General features: G+C 41.4%; 2 protein-coding genes across 5 annotated transcripts in view; one reads left to right on the top strand and one right to left on the bottom strand.

Moving 5' to 3' along the window:
- Positions 1 to 7,467, bottom strand: part of ACOX1 (acyl-CoA oxidase 1) — a 41,753-nt gene extending 34,286 nt beyond the window's left edge. The window contains exons 1-2 of one of the 2 annotated variants that reach the window (XM_089535757.1): positions 7,283 to 7,467; positions 2,854 to 3,013 (exon numbers count right to left, since the gene is read on the bottom strand). In XM_089535757.1, the coding sequence (XP_089391883.1) occupies positions 2,854 to 3,013; positions 7,283 to 7,394 (272 nt within the window). In that variant the 5' untranslated portion in view covers positions 7,395 to 7,467. The remainder of the gene's footprint in view (positions 1 to 2,853; positions 3,014 to 7,282) is intronic. The other variant, XM_089535766.1, reaches the window with a different exon arrangement.
- A 148-nt stretch (positions 7,468 to 7,615) lies between these two features.
- On the top strand, positions 7,616 to 15,549 carry TEN1 (TEN1 subunit of CST complex). Of its 3 annotated transcripts, XM_089535735.1 has the most exons (5): positions 7,616 to 7,699; positions 8,534 to 8,808; positions 10,928 to 11,044; positions 11,655 to 11,812; positions 14,866 to 15,549. In XM_089535735.1, the coding sequence occupies exons 3-5, from the start codon at positions 10,956 to 10,958 to the stop codon at positions 15,000 to 15,002; spliced, it is 384 nt and encodes a 127-aa protein (XP_089391861.1). In that variant the 5' UTR covers positions 7,616 to 7,699; positions 8,534 to 8,808; positions 10,928 to 10,955; the 3' UTR covers positions 15,003 to 15,549. The 3 variants fall into 3 exon arrangements, with proteins under 3 accessions (XP_089391861.1, XP_089391852.1, XP_089391870.1); XM_089535726.1 differs by lacking the exon at positions 8,534 to 8,808 and having other exon boundaries at positions 7,629 to 7,699; XM_089535744.1 differs by lacking the exons at positions 7,616 to 7,699; positions 8,534 to 8,808 and adding an exon at positions 9,891 to 9,940.
- The last annotated feature ends 1 nt before the right edge of the window (position 15,550 follows it).

Raw genomic sequence — 15,550 nt, 5'->3', positions numbered from 1 at the left:
TAGGTAGAAATTCCTTCATAACTTCTAAACTGGTAAGGTCTGAACTGGGTCAAAGGCTAAGTCTGTACATGCAAAGCAAAGTGTTTGCCATGTAGGATCCTGCCATTTAAACACTTTTTCTTGATCTGCTTTATTTGACTGTAACGTCTTAGGGAGGCATGTTGCACAAGCATTTGCGGCACGTTTGCACAGCAATAAGAGAACTTATAGGCCACAGTGTGAGCAAGCCAGGTGGGCATGTTGGTCTTCTTGCCCAGTGCTGCATTGCTGATTGTGCCCTGTCTGAGTAAAGCAGAGACAGGCAGGATCCAAACCACCCAAAAAGGGCAGTCTGCCGGCATCTCCTTTTCCGTCGGCGGGAAGCCACAGCGGATAAACTGTGGTTTCCCGCCGGTAAAAAAAGAACCCAAAAAAGCGGGTTCTTTTTGCGTCACGCTTGCGACGCCCTGTGCGCCAATGATGCACTCATGACCTCACAAGCGCAATGCGATGTGCGGACGCTATCTGTCCATCACGTCGTAATGGCGGCACCCGTGTAGACAGGGCACCACCACTTTGACGCCACCAGTATGTACTAGGGTTAGGGAGCGACTGCATGGTGCACGCTCCCTAACCCTAGTACCGCTGCTGCCACACCACATTTTGCTCGTCTGTAATGGGCCATAGTCTGAGTCACAAGCTGTTCAGGCACTAGAACAGTGCAATTTAATAGTTTACATTTTTTGTAGCACCATTTGCTAGAACGATTGGGCAACATAGCTTTACATCAAAAGATTTATTTTATTTGGTAACAGTACTAGTTTTATCTTTTAAGCTGTGATGAGATTGCAACACATTAACAAATACACCCTTCACAAAATCAGTCTTATTAAAAAAAAAGGTTGAACACATTGTTTACAGAACTTTTAAAAAGTCTGTTTCAGTATGAGAACAATCAAAACATCAGAAAAAAGATACTAAAAGCCATCCAGCTTGATGGAAAACTCTTTCCCTAACATGACAACAAATGGCTAGAAGGTAGAGGTCACTTTATATTCACTTCTATAGAAAGAATGGGCAGCTGTGGCCCTCCAGATACTGCCGGACTGAGATTCCTATGAACCATCACCATCTGTGGTGTTGTTTCAGCTGATGGGAATTGCAGTCCAACAACCTCTGGAAGGCCACAATTGCTTATCCTTGTATTATGAATCAAATGGATTTTGGATTTTATTGTAAATTATTTTTTCAAGTATATAAACATTGAATCATTAAGTAAGTTTGCTATGCAACTTTTCTGTCAGCAGAAAGTGAGCCAGATACAATTATTTACTTTATTGTGAATGTTCTTCTAGAGATGGGGGCATACCATTTGGAATAGCTCAAAACCCATCATGGAATACACATATTCCAAGTCCTTATTCATTTGAATATGAAATTAATATCCAGTGGCACTAAGGGATCATGCTTGACAGCACTGTCAGTAGGCCTGCTTGGTTAAACCCAGTTTTTCTCACAGTTCTATAATCACATGGTGTTTCTGAAGAACCCAAATAAAGGTGGCCTATTGTGACCAGAGTTGTCACCCTGATCTGCACTGTAAAAAGACTAGGCTGACAACTTGGGATTGAAAAAAGAAATCATCTAGAGCAGAACACTACAACGTTTACTATGTTCTTCCACAAGCTAGTTTGATTGTTTCTGAAGAAATTGTTGTTGCAATTACATTAATTTTTAACATTATTTTTCATTACGTTTACTGGACTTACACAGAAGCAAAAGTAGGTCAAAACACATGGAAAATCAAATGGAACAATGAGTGGATTATATTTCAAAAGAAAGGTTAATGTATCCACTCATGTATAAGTCTAGACATTTTACTCAAATAATTCACCGCAAAACACTGTAAGTACTGTACTTTAACTCTTTATTTTTTTAAAAAACATCCATCGCCTGGTGAAAGGCAAGAGCATTATCTGTATTGGAAGCACTGACCCCCCTCTACTCCCTCATCCAGCCAGCCTTCAGTGTGAGCACAAATAGTTATGGTATGCCTTCTGGAATTGTGTAAGTTCTTTAGCATTGTTTTTCTTTGCTTCATCCTTTACATCCTTTGTTACATGTCCCTAAGTTTTATCCTTGACCTATGTACGGATCATATCAAAATCCACAATTTTGCTCCCAAAACCTTCCCTTGACATATACAAGAGATGAATTTATAGTTGAGTATATACAGTAGTTTTCATAATTCAAGAACTATGCATTGAACAATGTTCAAGCAGTAAGCAAAAACATATAGCAAACAACTATTAAATCACATCCATCTGATGTGTTCAAAAGTTGCTTAACATTTACAGTTAAGTTCATAGCTGACTGACAATTTTCCAAGCCGCAAACATCCTTTGAGCTTCAGGAGGAAGGAAATGGGAAGGAAAGGGCAGGGGGGAGGAGCAGCAGTGGAAGAAAGCATCTGAAAAGTTATCTTGGAAGGCACCAGCTATACAGGTAATTCAAATATAAATTTAGCAGCTAGTCTAGATTCATATAAACACTTCAGAGAAACACTGGGTTTTTTTTCTTTCAATGGTTTGATATTCTTCATGTATAAAATGTAACAAGAGCTATTTTTCAAGCTTTAGAACATAATGGCATCAAAGGATATTTATTGTTGTAACATTTTTCACTACAAAGGAAACCTGAAGCTGCATCTCTTCGCCAAGAGTATTTATTCAGGGATGTCATACAAATTAGTTGAAAACTTCTGTTGACTTTGTACAATCTTCACAGCATGGCAGGAGCCCACAATAATAAATTAAGCATCAGTTAGGCTGACCTTATAAGCTATTTCATGTCCCCGGCATTGAAATCAAATACCTTTTAAACCAGTAGATCTCATCAGGGTCTGCAATTCCATATTCTCTGAGTTTCATCACCATAAGAGCACTCTTTTTGATAGCTTCTTCATAGCGCTGGCTGCGGGATAGGAAATTGACATCCTCATGTTTGAAGTCTGGGTCATTTAGAACAAGTGCTTCTGTAGAAAGAGAATAACAGAAGTTGACCATTATTGTTCAACCAAAGACAAATTCCTCATTTCAAAAAGCAGATGTAAAATAGTACCTACACTACAGCTTGATAAACAGATACTCCAACCTTAAAGAAACATGAGATACTCTTTTCTGTACGCACTACTGAGAACAACCAGGATCCTACAGGGGCACCAGTTTCTAGCCTAGGAACTGTTGTTTTAAGAGTTGCAGATTCTGAGAAGTCATACAAAGGTGGAAAGTCACACAAGGAGAGAGTAAAGAAAAATGTCTACAGTGTAATGAGTGAACATAAAACTGTGGTGCTGTTGCATGACTGGTTAGGAAGTGTTCATATACAGCATGATTTCATGAGAGGACACTTATGCCATACTAAGGGTATTACAGGATCTTAGCCAGGAAGTGCTCCATTTAAGGGTCAACGATTTAGTATCTCTTATGTTTGATTTGCTTGATATTGCCATGGGAGCCATGGACAGGCCATCTTTTGACTTTGAGCTTGGAAAATGCCATAAATCATTTACAGGTCAGAGTGGATTCATCAGTTACTTTTGTTTTAGAGTGTGGATGGGAACTGGGTTGGTCCTCCATGATATTATTGAACTGCAGCTATCAGCAGTCTAAGCCAGTATTTCCAACAGTAAGGAATGCTGGGAGCTGCTGCCCAACAGTATCTGGAGGACAGCAAGATCCCCTGGTTTGGCATAAGCAAAAGAACAGATGGCAAGGCATTTACATCTAGCTGGTGTGAGGTGCAATATTCTCTATAGGTATAAAAAAAGAGATAGGTGAAATGGGTGAATTGCCTATTGCTCACCTCAAGTTTGATAGATACACTCTTTGCTGGATACAGGACCATGTGCAAAAACAGCTAACACAATTGGCTACCTTGTCTCTCTGAGAGACACTCACAGTTAAAGTGACTAAGAAACGGCAAAACAGAAGAAATTTTCCAGATTACCCTTGATTTAGAGCAGGGGTAGGCAACCATTTTGAGCCAGGGGCCGGGTTGCTGTCCCTCAGACAACTGGGGGGCCGAAGCCAAAAAATAAATAATTAAATAATTTTTTTTAAAAAAAATTAAATATATAAATAAACCAGGACAAATGTAGGACAAAATTTTCAAATGGAAGACACTTTTTTGGATGATTGTTGTAAGTACTGTGCCAGTCCCAATAAGGTAGGAAAAACAACAATTCAGTAGAATGCAACACCTATTTATTTCCTGAGTAGCACTTGTTCCAAGCCTTTCCACAGCCAGTCTAGTCACCTCATAAAACTTTAATGCAGAGTTTTAATCTGGCTTGTGGCTTGTGCCTTCAAGTGGATTCCAATTCATTGGGACCCTATGGGTCGCCTATCATGTGTTTTTCTTGGCAAGTTTCTCCACATTGCCTTCCTCTTAGGCTGAGAGAGTGTAAATTCCCCAATGCCACCCAATGGGTTTACATGGGCAAGCTAGGACTGGAACCCTGGTCTCCAGAGTCCTAGTCCAACACTCAAACCACTACATCATGGTGGCTTAATCTGTCATGACTCCAATTCCCTATTCACAAATCCTAATTCAGTTAAAGGGTTAAAACAACAGCTGTAAAACAGAGTTGAAATCCTTCCTCAATGTGAAGGCATTCAACAGTCCAAAACATAATTAAGAATAAGCATAATTAAGAACCCTTTGGCTGATCAATTGGCCAAATGAACTCTGTTAGTCATTAAAGACTCTATTGGTCATTCAGCATACACTTATTTTAATCACAATATCTACAGGAACAATAAGAGGCATGCCTTGCTATATGTAATACAGGAGGGAATGTCTCTTCCGAAAGGAAAATTGATATGTTTTATACAACTGTTTTTCTGTTTTCATGTGGTACTGTTTTTAATCTATGCTTTCAAATTAATATGGTTTTAATTCTATAGATGGTTTAATATTATTTTAATTTTCTGTATGTTTTTAGCTTTCTATGATTTGACTTCTACTTCTTTTTCCCCATAAGGTACCTTGACTTCCATTCTTAAGGAGAAGCCTGGATATTAAATAAGGTGATAGATGGCTAAATCACCATTTTAAAAACAGGAGTGAGCAGGCAGTCTATGCAGATGGCTATTCACATACATGTTATGCAGTTGTTAACCAGTTTTTAAAAATCTTATGACATAACCCTGTAAAGAGCCTTTTTGCCTGGGGCTGGAGTTGGGAAACCTCCCCATTCATCATTCCCATGAGATACTGCAGTGCAAGAAACGAGGAGGGAAAGAAAGGAGAGGCAGAACCTGCATCAAGCCAGGGCCTACCTTTCCTCCCAACCAATCTTCCTATTCCCCCATGTTCCTTCCATCCAGTATTCTTTTCCTCCATCCAGTCTTCCTTCCAAACATCTTCCAAGGGACCTTCATTCTTTCCAGCCAATCGTCCTTCCTCACAACCAATGTGCCTTCCTTCCTACCAATCTTCCAGTCAATGTCTCTTCCTTCCCTCCAGGCCATCTTTCTTCCTTGCAACCACCCTTCTTTCCATCCAACCAACCTTCCTCTTTTCCAGCCAATCCTCCTTCCCTCCAGCCTTCTTCCAGGTGTGGCAGAATGGTTAAAATTCAGGATTTTACTGGGGGTGCTCCTTGACTCGTCGCTCCACCTTACATCTCAGGTGGATGCGACGGTCAGGAGCACCTGTTATCAGCTTCGGCTGATACGCCAGCTGCGTTCCTACCTGAGCCAGGGGAACCTAGAAACAGTAGTACATGCTCTGGTAACCTCTCGGTTGGACTTCTGCAATGCGCTCTACATGGGGCAACCCTTGTACCATACCCGGAAGCTGCAATTAGTGCAGAATATGGCAGCAAGACTGGTCACTAATACATCTAGGACCAGTCATATAACACCGGTCTTAAAAGACCTACATTGGCTGCCTATTCGCTTCCGGGCGCAATGCAAGGTGTTGGTTATAACCTATAAAGCCCTAAATGGCTTGGGCCCAGGGTACTTAAAGGACCGCCTCTCTCCGTACAATCTGCCCCGCACACTCAGATCCACCGGGCAGCATTTGTTAAGAGTTCCAGAGGCTAGATTGGTTAATACCACTAGAAGGGCCTTTTCTATCTCGGCCCCCATCCTCTGGAACTCGCTGCCCATCGAGCTCCGTTCAGCAACCTCCCTGGCCCAATTTAAGAAGGGGCTAAAAACGTTTCTTTTCAAGCAGGCTTACCCCTGATTCTTACCCTAGAGCCCTCCCCCCCCCTCCGTTAGCTTCCTGTTAGATATCTGTGATCTGGCACAAGTTCTTTTATTGTATTATTGTTTTTAATGATATTTTTAAAAAAAATTGTATTGGATGTTTGCTGTGAACCACTCTGATGTTCCAAAGGGCGGTATATAAATAAAGCTTATTTATTATTTATTTATTTATCTATTAATTATTTACTAATGCTCGGGAGCTGAGGATTACAGTGCCAACATGTACTAAGGGCAAAGGCTGATGTCAAATGCTCTGTTTTGGAATGTAAACAATTTGGAAATGGCTCCCAACTTGTAATTCTAACCCAAATAAAAGGAAGTGCTGCACAGACAGTTTGAGGCCAGAGCATGCAACACTCCCTCAGAGAGCGGCGGAGTCTCCCTCCGGGGCCAGCATCTGTCACAGGGATGCTCTGACTGGGAGTCCCCGCACGGCAGAAGGGGGCTGGGCTGGGTCAGGGCCCTTGGGCTCTCCTCCAACGCCACCATTCTAGGATACAGATAAAAGACTGACTGATGGCTAACCCACCAGGGAGAAGGACCTATGTTAGGAGCAATGTCTGAACAACGAATGGCTATCCAGGGGCTGTAGATGTGTAATTCGGTGTAACCGATGAAAGGTGATTTGTAGTTCTCCTTGTTCAAAATGCTGTAAAAACCGGGTTCACTTTGAATTCGGGGTCCCAGGAATTGGGATGAGTTTCCTACTGGGAACCAATGCTGCCGCCAATGAAGAAACCTACGTGCTCCTTGGTCTCCCTGAGGAGTTCTGCTTAAAACTCTGGGTTTAAAGTAACCATTAACCAATCGTCTGCAACACAGGCACCCTCCCTTCCTCCCTCCCACAGCCAGCCAGCCAACCTTCCTTCCTTCCTTCCTGCCCATCCTCCCTTTCCCACAGCCAACCTACCTTCCTTCCCTCCCTCCCTCCCACCTCCATTCCCCTTAACCCCAGTCATCTTCCAGGCAATCTGCCTCCCTCTTTCCCACCTTCTCTTCCCCTGACCAGCCCCCTTGCTCACCGATCTCCTTGCGGCGCCGCGTCCTCTCGGCACCTCCGTCCAGGACGCAGGTGAGGAGCTCGGTGTTGAAGGTGGCCGCCTCCCGCTCCTTGCGCAGGTCCGGGTTCATCATGGCCGAGGAGGAAGGAGCAACAGCAGCCGCCCTTCCTGACTCCACCAGAGACGCCAACAGACTGAAGCGGCGATTAAGGCGGCGCGCGGGGAAGAGCTTCCGGGCGGGGAGGGGGCGGGGCCTCGCGCGCCACGCCCACCCGGCGCATCATGTGACAGGCGGCGAGTCTCCCTTCATGCCCGCCCCTCCGCTGCCCAATGGGAAGGCCGCGTCGCAGCCACGTGACACGAGGGGGCGGCACCGCCTGGTCCCAGCGTTTCCCCAGCCAGGAGCGAAGGGGAGATAGACAGACTGCGGGAGAGAAGGTGAGTGGGGTGACGTCATGAGCCTTTCGTAGACTTAGGTCTACTTCCTCAGATGCATTTGGAAGGAGGTAGACTTCAGTCTAGGAAAGCTCCTGCTGCCAACTTCTTCCTTTGCAGAGGCTGGATGGCCATCTGTCAATGGGGATGCTTTGATCTGGATTTCCTGCATGGCAGAATGGGGTTGGACTGGATGGCCCTTGGCCAACTCTATGGTTCTATGATTCTTTCAGCCAGTCTCAGAGGTGCTACACAAGATCCCTCTCTCTCTACATAGAGATTCCCCAGACTAACACCGTGGCTGTAGCTTTGAATTCTTCTTTTTTATGTATTGCAGCAAAGAAAACATTGTGCAATGTGACATCTGTGTAGAGACTGTCGGAATAAGGGGTACATTTAAAATACATAAACAACTGCAAGACAGAAGTTGGCAGCATGAGCCTTCATAGACTTGGGGCTACTGCCCCAGAGGGCCTTTGGTGGAGTGGGAAGTCCAGCACAATCCGTGTGTGAGACTGTCCGTGGAGATGCAGGCCCTTCTGGGTGTGGAGAGGAGGTGGCAGGTTTAGTCTTCATGATGGTGGTTGTGGGAGAGGGCAGGGGGAGGCTCTTGCATGAAGCCAAGGAGGGCAGGTAACCGTATGAATGAGCATTGGACCGTAGTGTGGGAAGCTGAGGGGGACGTGGTGAGCTGGTCAAGGGCACTCCTGAGGATGGGGCTGCTAGACAGTCTCAAAATGTGTGCAGTGGGCCAGGAAACCATTATCTCTCTTCAACTCATTGCTGATGGACTGTAGTTTGTGGATTACATTCCAGTTCTGCTGTTTCTCTTTCCAGTCTTCCTTTGCACTTCTTTTGGTGAGGTCTGTAGTGCAATGCCCAGGGAAATTCAGGTATTCCTGTCTCCCCACTCCTCATGTCTGATTTATGTCAGTTCATCCTCTGGCGCAGGGACTGGCCTTTTTGCTCAATGCAGAGTGCTGAAGGGCATTGCAAGATAGTCCCTTGACATGGACATCTAGTCGTAACTGACTTGGGTGCGGTGCTCATCTCCATTACTAAGCCAAAGAGCCAGCGCTGTCTGAAGCCAGCATGACTGCAACACCAAAGTGGTACCTATTTATCTACTTGCATTTGCATGCTTTCGAACTGCTAGGTTGGCAGAAGCCGGGACTAGTGACGGCAGGCCTCAAACTGCCAACCTTTCAATCTTTTGATCGTCAGAACTGGCATCTTAACCACTAAGCCACCACATCCCTGCTAATATAGCATGCTGATATAGTGTGGCATAAATCACATTGGCAGGTGAGCAAGTGAAAGTCCTTCTGATATTGTGGGTGATCTCATTAGGTCCTGTCAGATGTGTAAGCAGAGTTGGTATCTGGGTTTGTTGGAATGCTTTGTACCTGTGTCCTCATCTGTGTTGTCTGTCCTCCGGTAGGTAAGTATTGCTCAGCTAATAGCATCTTCATGTTCTCTACTCCACCCTCATCAATTATGTTGTTGTCTTATCTGAGTGTTTGTTATGGGATGGTCTTCTTTACACATACATGTACAGGCACACTTCTTTTAACAAAGCCTCTGAGCGTGAAGCCTTTTTATACAAAGCCTTTCAATGTCCCCTCAAACATCTGTTTTCCCTTCTCATCTTCTGTCTATCTGGAAGTTTTCTTCTAGCTGCATCAGCAATGAGGATAGTGAAGGAGGGCACAGACTTTGGGTGTTCAATTGACGCAGCATGTCTGGAGTAGACAAAACAATAAAACGTTTGCTAGGGGAAAATGGGATTCTATTTTAGGGAATCCAGGTGTTGTGAATGCCCACCTATGACAGGCAAGATAAACAGCAACTGCTTCTAGAAGCCTTTGCTGAACATGCATGACCAACAAAATAGAGAAAAAAGGGAAGAGCAGATAAACCTGCCTCAGTTTAGACCCAGTCTGTTATAAAGACGCATAAACCCATACGTTTGGCCAGCAAAATGGAAATCATAAGAAATATGTTGAAATAAAAAGTTATCCCTGGATGCATTTTGGAAGAAGTCTTCAAGTAATTTGCTTCAAGGCTTGCCTGACCTGGATGTTTCATTTCACATGTGCATATTGTTAGTTTTGAATAAAATGGTTTCTGAAGCATGTTGAACTACTTTTGTGTGTGTGTATGTGTATTGTAGGAACTTTTCCCTATTCTTGCCATACTGTTAAAGAAGTTATGCCCAAGAATAGATCTGCTTCACTAATTGAGGTATACTTCTATAGAAGTGTTAATGAACTTTATAACATATAGTTAATCCTAGTTAGGGATATTTTGAGTTTCCAGGAAGAGTGAGAAAAGGCCATGGTGGAGCGGTATGGATGACTAAGGGCTGATTATTCATCTCTCCCTCTGTGTTATATTACAAACTTATTCAAACCTTAAACGTATTTATTTAAAAGATTTAAATAAATTTAAAATTTATTTAATTAACAAATTTATATCCCACCTTTCTCCCCAAATGGATAAAATAGTAACAAAAGCTAATTACTCTTATAGGTTCATTGTAGAACATCCTGTCCTTAGAAGACCAGATGGTGACAATGTTAGCTTTATTTCAGTACTAGTTAAACTTGTTGTTCACATAGACTTTTGAGGTTCAGTAACTATAACTGATTCTTGCTCTGTTTGTTTTAATTTGATACTATTCAAATGTTTTAATATGTTTAAATAGTTTTAAAGTTGTTCAAGCTATTTTAATGACTATAGTCCAAAGCACATTGCAGAAATAATCCAATTTGAGACTGCTTTAACTGCCCTGGCTCAGTGCTAGGGAATTCTGGGAACTGTAGTTTTGTGAGCCATTTAGCCTTCTCTGACAGAGATCTCTGGTGCCACAATAAACTACAATTCCCAGGATTCCCTAGCACTGAGCGAGAGCAGTTAAAGAAGTCTAAAAATGGATTATTTCTGTAGTGTGTTATCCTACAATGTGACTGGACAGAAGTATAAATGAATAAATAATAAAATAACAAACCAGGAAAATCTTTTGTGGAATACTAAAAGTGATATAAATACTGGAAGCAGAGTAGAGAGTATTCTATTAGGACTGAATTTAAGGCAGTGAATAAAATGCTCTGAAAATAACACCCACCTTTGTGTAGAGGGCAGCAATGGAACTTTATCATGACATTGGTGTATTTAGAAGCCTATCAAAACTGAAAGATGTTCTTTTAAATGTTTCCTCCACTTTTATAGGCTCTGCCCTTGAGAGCAGTTGAATGCCATGCTTCCAGCGGCTGGAACATATCATTTTCCATGGGAAATAAACTCTGTATCAGTCCCTGAAGGAAAGACATTAAGAACATTTGGCAGGTCAGTGCGGTTCCTATATTAACATTTCTGTTGCTTTTAGTCTACTTGTTGAATCTTTCTGAACACCCCAGGGGATCACTATGGAATTTGCTTCCATTGCCATTTGAATAATTATGTATAGGTAAAACTGGGCTGGGCTTTATCAGTGTTGACTTTAGTTGAGCCCATAAATAGCTTTCATGTCCCCAGCAGATTGGTCTAATATTATTCAAATATTTTGTTTTTGTTGTCATTCTTTCTCTCCCCCCCTCTCCCCCCCCTCTCTATATATACATATATGCATATGTTATTTATTTTGAACCTTGGCTCACTCCTCAGTATATCACAAGGCAGTTAAAATACATTTAAATCAAGAGGGGACATCATGCTACCTTTTAAGAATTATTGGGCTGTAACCGCCAGCAGCCCTAGCCATTGTGTAACCAGTGGTGAGGTATGATGGGATTTGCAATCTAAAACATCTGGATGGCTATACAATTCCCATCTTTGAATTAAATAAATATTTAATATCTTTGGTGATATATATATTAACATTTTCTGAAAGTTATTGTATGTCATCATCAACACCATCATTATCAAGAAAGAGGACTATTTAATTTTTGTCCTTCAGGCTACACTCCTATGATATGACCAGCTCCAAGGCCACTATAACAGCTCAGCACACTTCTGTTCAGCACTGCATCCAAGTCTGTACCAAATTTGTGGAACCATTCCAGGCCCACATTGGGTCTCTCTATCTTGTCCTGGGGGAAACTGAATATGGACAGGGTAAGTCCATTTGTGTTTTCTCATTCTATGGAACCAGGAATAATCTTGAGTGGTTGCCAAAAATTAGTTCCTCTGAATTTTGTGGACTTCATCTCCCAGCCAGCTTTGCCAATGGTCAGAGATTCTTGGAAGACCAAATATTGAGAACCATTGGTGTAGGCACTAAAATGGATGCTTTGGGAACTGGGAGCCTAGTATCTTGAGTTCAGTCCTTTCCTAGAAGGAAATGTTTAACTTGGCTACCCTGTTTGTAGTTCTCTTCTTTCCTTTTGCATCTGTCACTTAGAAATACACCGTCTTGTCTAGTCAAATTAGCTCTGCATTACAGTGTAATGTGTTGGATGCATTCTGAATCCTCCTAACTTTATTCTAGCAAAATCAAAACTGAATTTTGGGATCCAATTATCTCAAGAAAATCAGTGCCTTTTATAGTGGCACTGCTGGATGTCCACAACAGCATCTGGTTTGGAGCCCTCTCACAACTGATATGCTTAAGAACTGTGGTTACCTTATGTGCAACACACCCAGACTAGAAGTGATTGTTTTGTCTTGTGGTGGTTGTTTTTTAAATTGACACCTGATTCCGTTTGTCGGAGACTTTAGATTGGGGTAGGACCAAGGACATTCGTGACCTTCCAGATGTCAACTTCCATTAGTTCCAACCAGCTTGGTCAATCATCAGAATATTGGAGTAGTCCCAACAGAAAGTATCTTCAGTCCCACAAGTTCCCAAAAGCTTTATGGTCCTAGATACAGTATATACTCTACAAGTTGACCTCATGTATAAGTCGAGGGCAGGTTTTGGGGCCAATATTATGGATTTTGCCATGATCCGTGGATAAGTGTTTCAACTTTGATTTCAGCCTTCACTCCCCAGACAGCAGCAGACTGTGCGGGCGGGAGAGTGACTCGACTCGTTTGTTTAACAGCAATTAATCACCCAGGACTCTTTCTGCTTGGCTCAAGAGAAAAAGAAACTCTCTCCCCACCGCATGGGGAAATCTGAAAGAGCTGCTATGTTTAATGTTCTCCTTCAGTGGTAACAGATTATGAAAAATGAAAATTATTACAAAGAAATTTAGAGGTCCCCTGGAATGCAGCAAGATAATGTTCTCCTTCCAATATCCTGTTGGTTTCTTTTGTAATCTTAGAAAGAATAAAATAAGAACAGGCTAATGTAATAAATATTTTTTGCATAGTTTATTTAGAACAGCACATGAAAGGCACTGAAAGAATTATGCTTTCTTGATTATGGTGCCATGGCCTTTCTCAAGGATGTCTCAAATCTGACAGGTCTTACCTCTGAAACCCGTGGTCATCTGGTCAGTTTAACATCCCAGAAATCTCTTTATCAGTAACTTGAACTACTATTCCTGCTAAAAGGAGCTCAGTAAATTGACATTTCAAAATTATTGGGAGCAACTCATTTAATGTTTATTCATTCTTGTTCTATATTGAGATATTTTATATATATATATTGATACTTCTAGTGTAAAAGCAGCAACAGAGTGATAATATATGCAAGTAGATAGTAACATGCAGTTCTGCTTAAGTGCTAGGAAAATGTAATATCCCCAAATGATAATCTGTGCTTTCAGCAAGGGCATCCAACTTCCTTTATGTAGAAACTAAATAACTGTACACTTATTATATGAAAGATCCAAACTATATTGTAGCCACTGCTTGGTCCACCATGTGTCTTTAGCATTTTATTCACATGTATATTGCAGGAGACCTTGATTACATGGCACTACCTATGCCAGCCAGGTGAACACGATGTGAAGAGAAATTTGGGATTCCAGTTATACAAAGTAAATAGCTGTGTAAATTGCCAAATGAGTAAGAATGGCAACATCTTTGTTACAAATAATTATGATAAACATGAGTCACTGAAGTTCTTCTTAGACATATGCTTCACCTTATTGTTTTCTAACATATGCTATGCCTTTCTAGTTGCTATTGAATAGACTCGGTGTTCTGTGACAGTAGTTGCTCTGGAATTCAGTTTGCAGACTAGATAAAAATGGAATAGATAAAAGTCACTGGTACATGAAAGTGAATGTCATATCAAAAGTCTAATCCAGGACTGAGTTCACAATACAAATATCCTAAAGGGTATTTCTTCCTCCATCTCTTTTTACCCATTATTTGTCTATGGTTTCATTAAGCCCTTTGTTCTAGGCTTGGCTGAGGAATGTGCCCATTCCACTTCTCTACCCACTTTATGTACATTTCTGGCTAAGTTTCTTGTCTGAACTCTGTAAAGAAATGCATGAATGCAAAAGAAATGGCATATAATGCCTTGTATAGATTTGCATATCCTTGTGGGGTGGGTAGGTGGGAGAAAAGAAAGACTCTCCACACAGTCCACAGAGCCTTTTTTTTTGGTTAGCTGTTGAACCCAAGGTACAGATGAGTATCTGCTTTGTCTCCAGAGGAAACAGGGCTTACACAGTTCTAATTTAACCTCAGATTCATTGCTTACAATTACTTTTTAATACCGAGACTGAACTGAGACACCCTGAGCATCTTCTACTCCCTGCTCAGAATGTTTCACAGTAACATATAATGTGTCATTAAGGAAAGGTAGTGGAGAACAAGAAAAGCCTCCAAAATTATTATTAGCATGAAGCATTAGAGATATATTTTCTCTAGTAGTGTTATGATGTGCTTATATAGGACAAGTAATACCAAGTGGAATTTTCCACTGAATCAATGAATTTGAATCCTGGTTCTAAAACAAATACACATACTACTGTTCCCCTGATTTCTGTCATTTGACCTTAGAGAAATAGCTTATTTCAGATCTGGAACTACACAGTGATGATGATGTGCCTGTTTGAGTATGCATCTTATACACAAATCCTAAACTTTGCACACCCAGCCTATTTTCAAGTGTTGCTGTAAAGGAGCAGTGGCAGACATGATTCAAATATTTGGATTGGGTTGTTATTTTTGGTCAAGGCTGTGCATATGATTGAATGTGCCAAAGCTTTAAGAGATCTTCTAAAAAGTCACAATCGTTCTAATGAACTGAATTCTTACATTTACAGATGAGGAGGCGGTTGTGAAGGCCCGGGTATTTACATGTGTGGAAGGAATAAACCTTCAGTTGTTGGAAAAGGCCATAGAGGAACAGAGGCAATATTTCCAGGACAGAATGAAGAATCCAGAAGGAAATACTTCCTAATTCTATGTTTTAAGATGGACTTAAACTGTGGAACAAACTTCTTTCTATACTGATATACAGCTCACTTATCAGATTTTTTTCCTCTCTGTTTCCTGTGTACTGTACCACTTTGTAATGTTTTTGTGAAACTATAATTTTCATTTAGGCTTGAGACTAATTATTTTGAAAGAGCTCTTATTTTTACTATTCAGGGAATGCCTATTTCTTCTACTGTCATAACAGACACCTATATTGCATTATAGTGCTTATAAGCCACATTCATGTTTAGCAAGCCACTTAAATAACACAAAATGCAAAGATCTGTTCATGCATATTGTGGAATCATTGACTATAAATGCACACAGTTGTTTACAGTTATGTAAATTTGTTAATGTAACTTATTTTGAAATCATGAAAACATGTAGCCTGCATGACCTAGCTATCAAATATTGTGCGTGTTTAAAATACAGTAATAAACTTTGAAAAAATCTCCCCCCACCTTCCCTTTGCTTTTTGACAACAGGGCCAAAGAAAGGAGAGAAGTTAGTACACAGTCCGGAAGTAGGCTT

This window comes from Sceloporus occidentalis, unplaced genomic scaffold (assembly GCF_023333645.1).
Source record: "Sceloporus occidentalis isolate IW3139 unplaced genomic scaffold, rSceOcc1.0.p SCAF_1, whole genome shotgun sequence".
Lineage (NCBI taxonomy): Eukaryota > Metazoa > Chordata > Lepidosauria > Squamata > Phrynosomatidae > Sceloporus > Sceloporus occidentalis.
The sequence above is the reverse complement of the archived record's forward strand: the minus strand, read 5'-3'. Positions and strand labels throughout refer to the sequence as shown.

Bases quoted from the DNA above. Each gene is read 5' to 3' on its own strand.
- TEN1 (XM_089535735.1), top strand. From the start codon at position 10,956: ATGCTTCCAGCGGCTGGAACATATCATTTTCCATGGGAAATAAACTCT. The intron at 11,045-11,654 runs GTCAGTGCGGTT...TTTGTCCTTCAG, and splicing joins ACATTAAGAACATTTGGCAG to GCTACACTCCTATGATATGA. The intron at 11,813-14,865 runs GTAAGTCCATTT...TTACATTTACAG, and splicing joins GGAAACTGAATATGGACAGG to ATGAGGAGGCGGTTGTGAAG.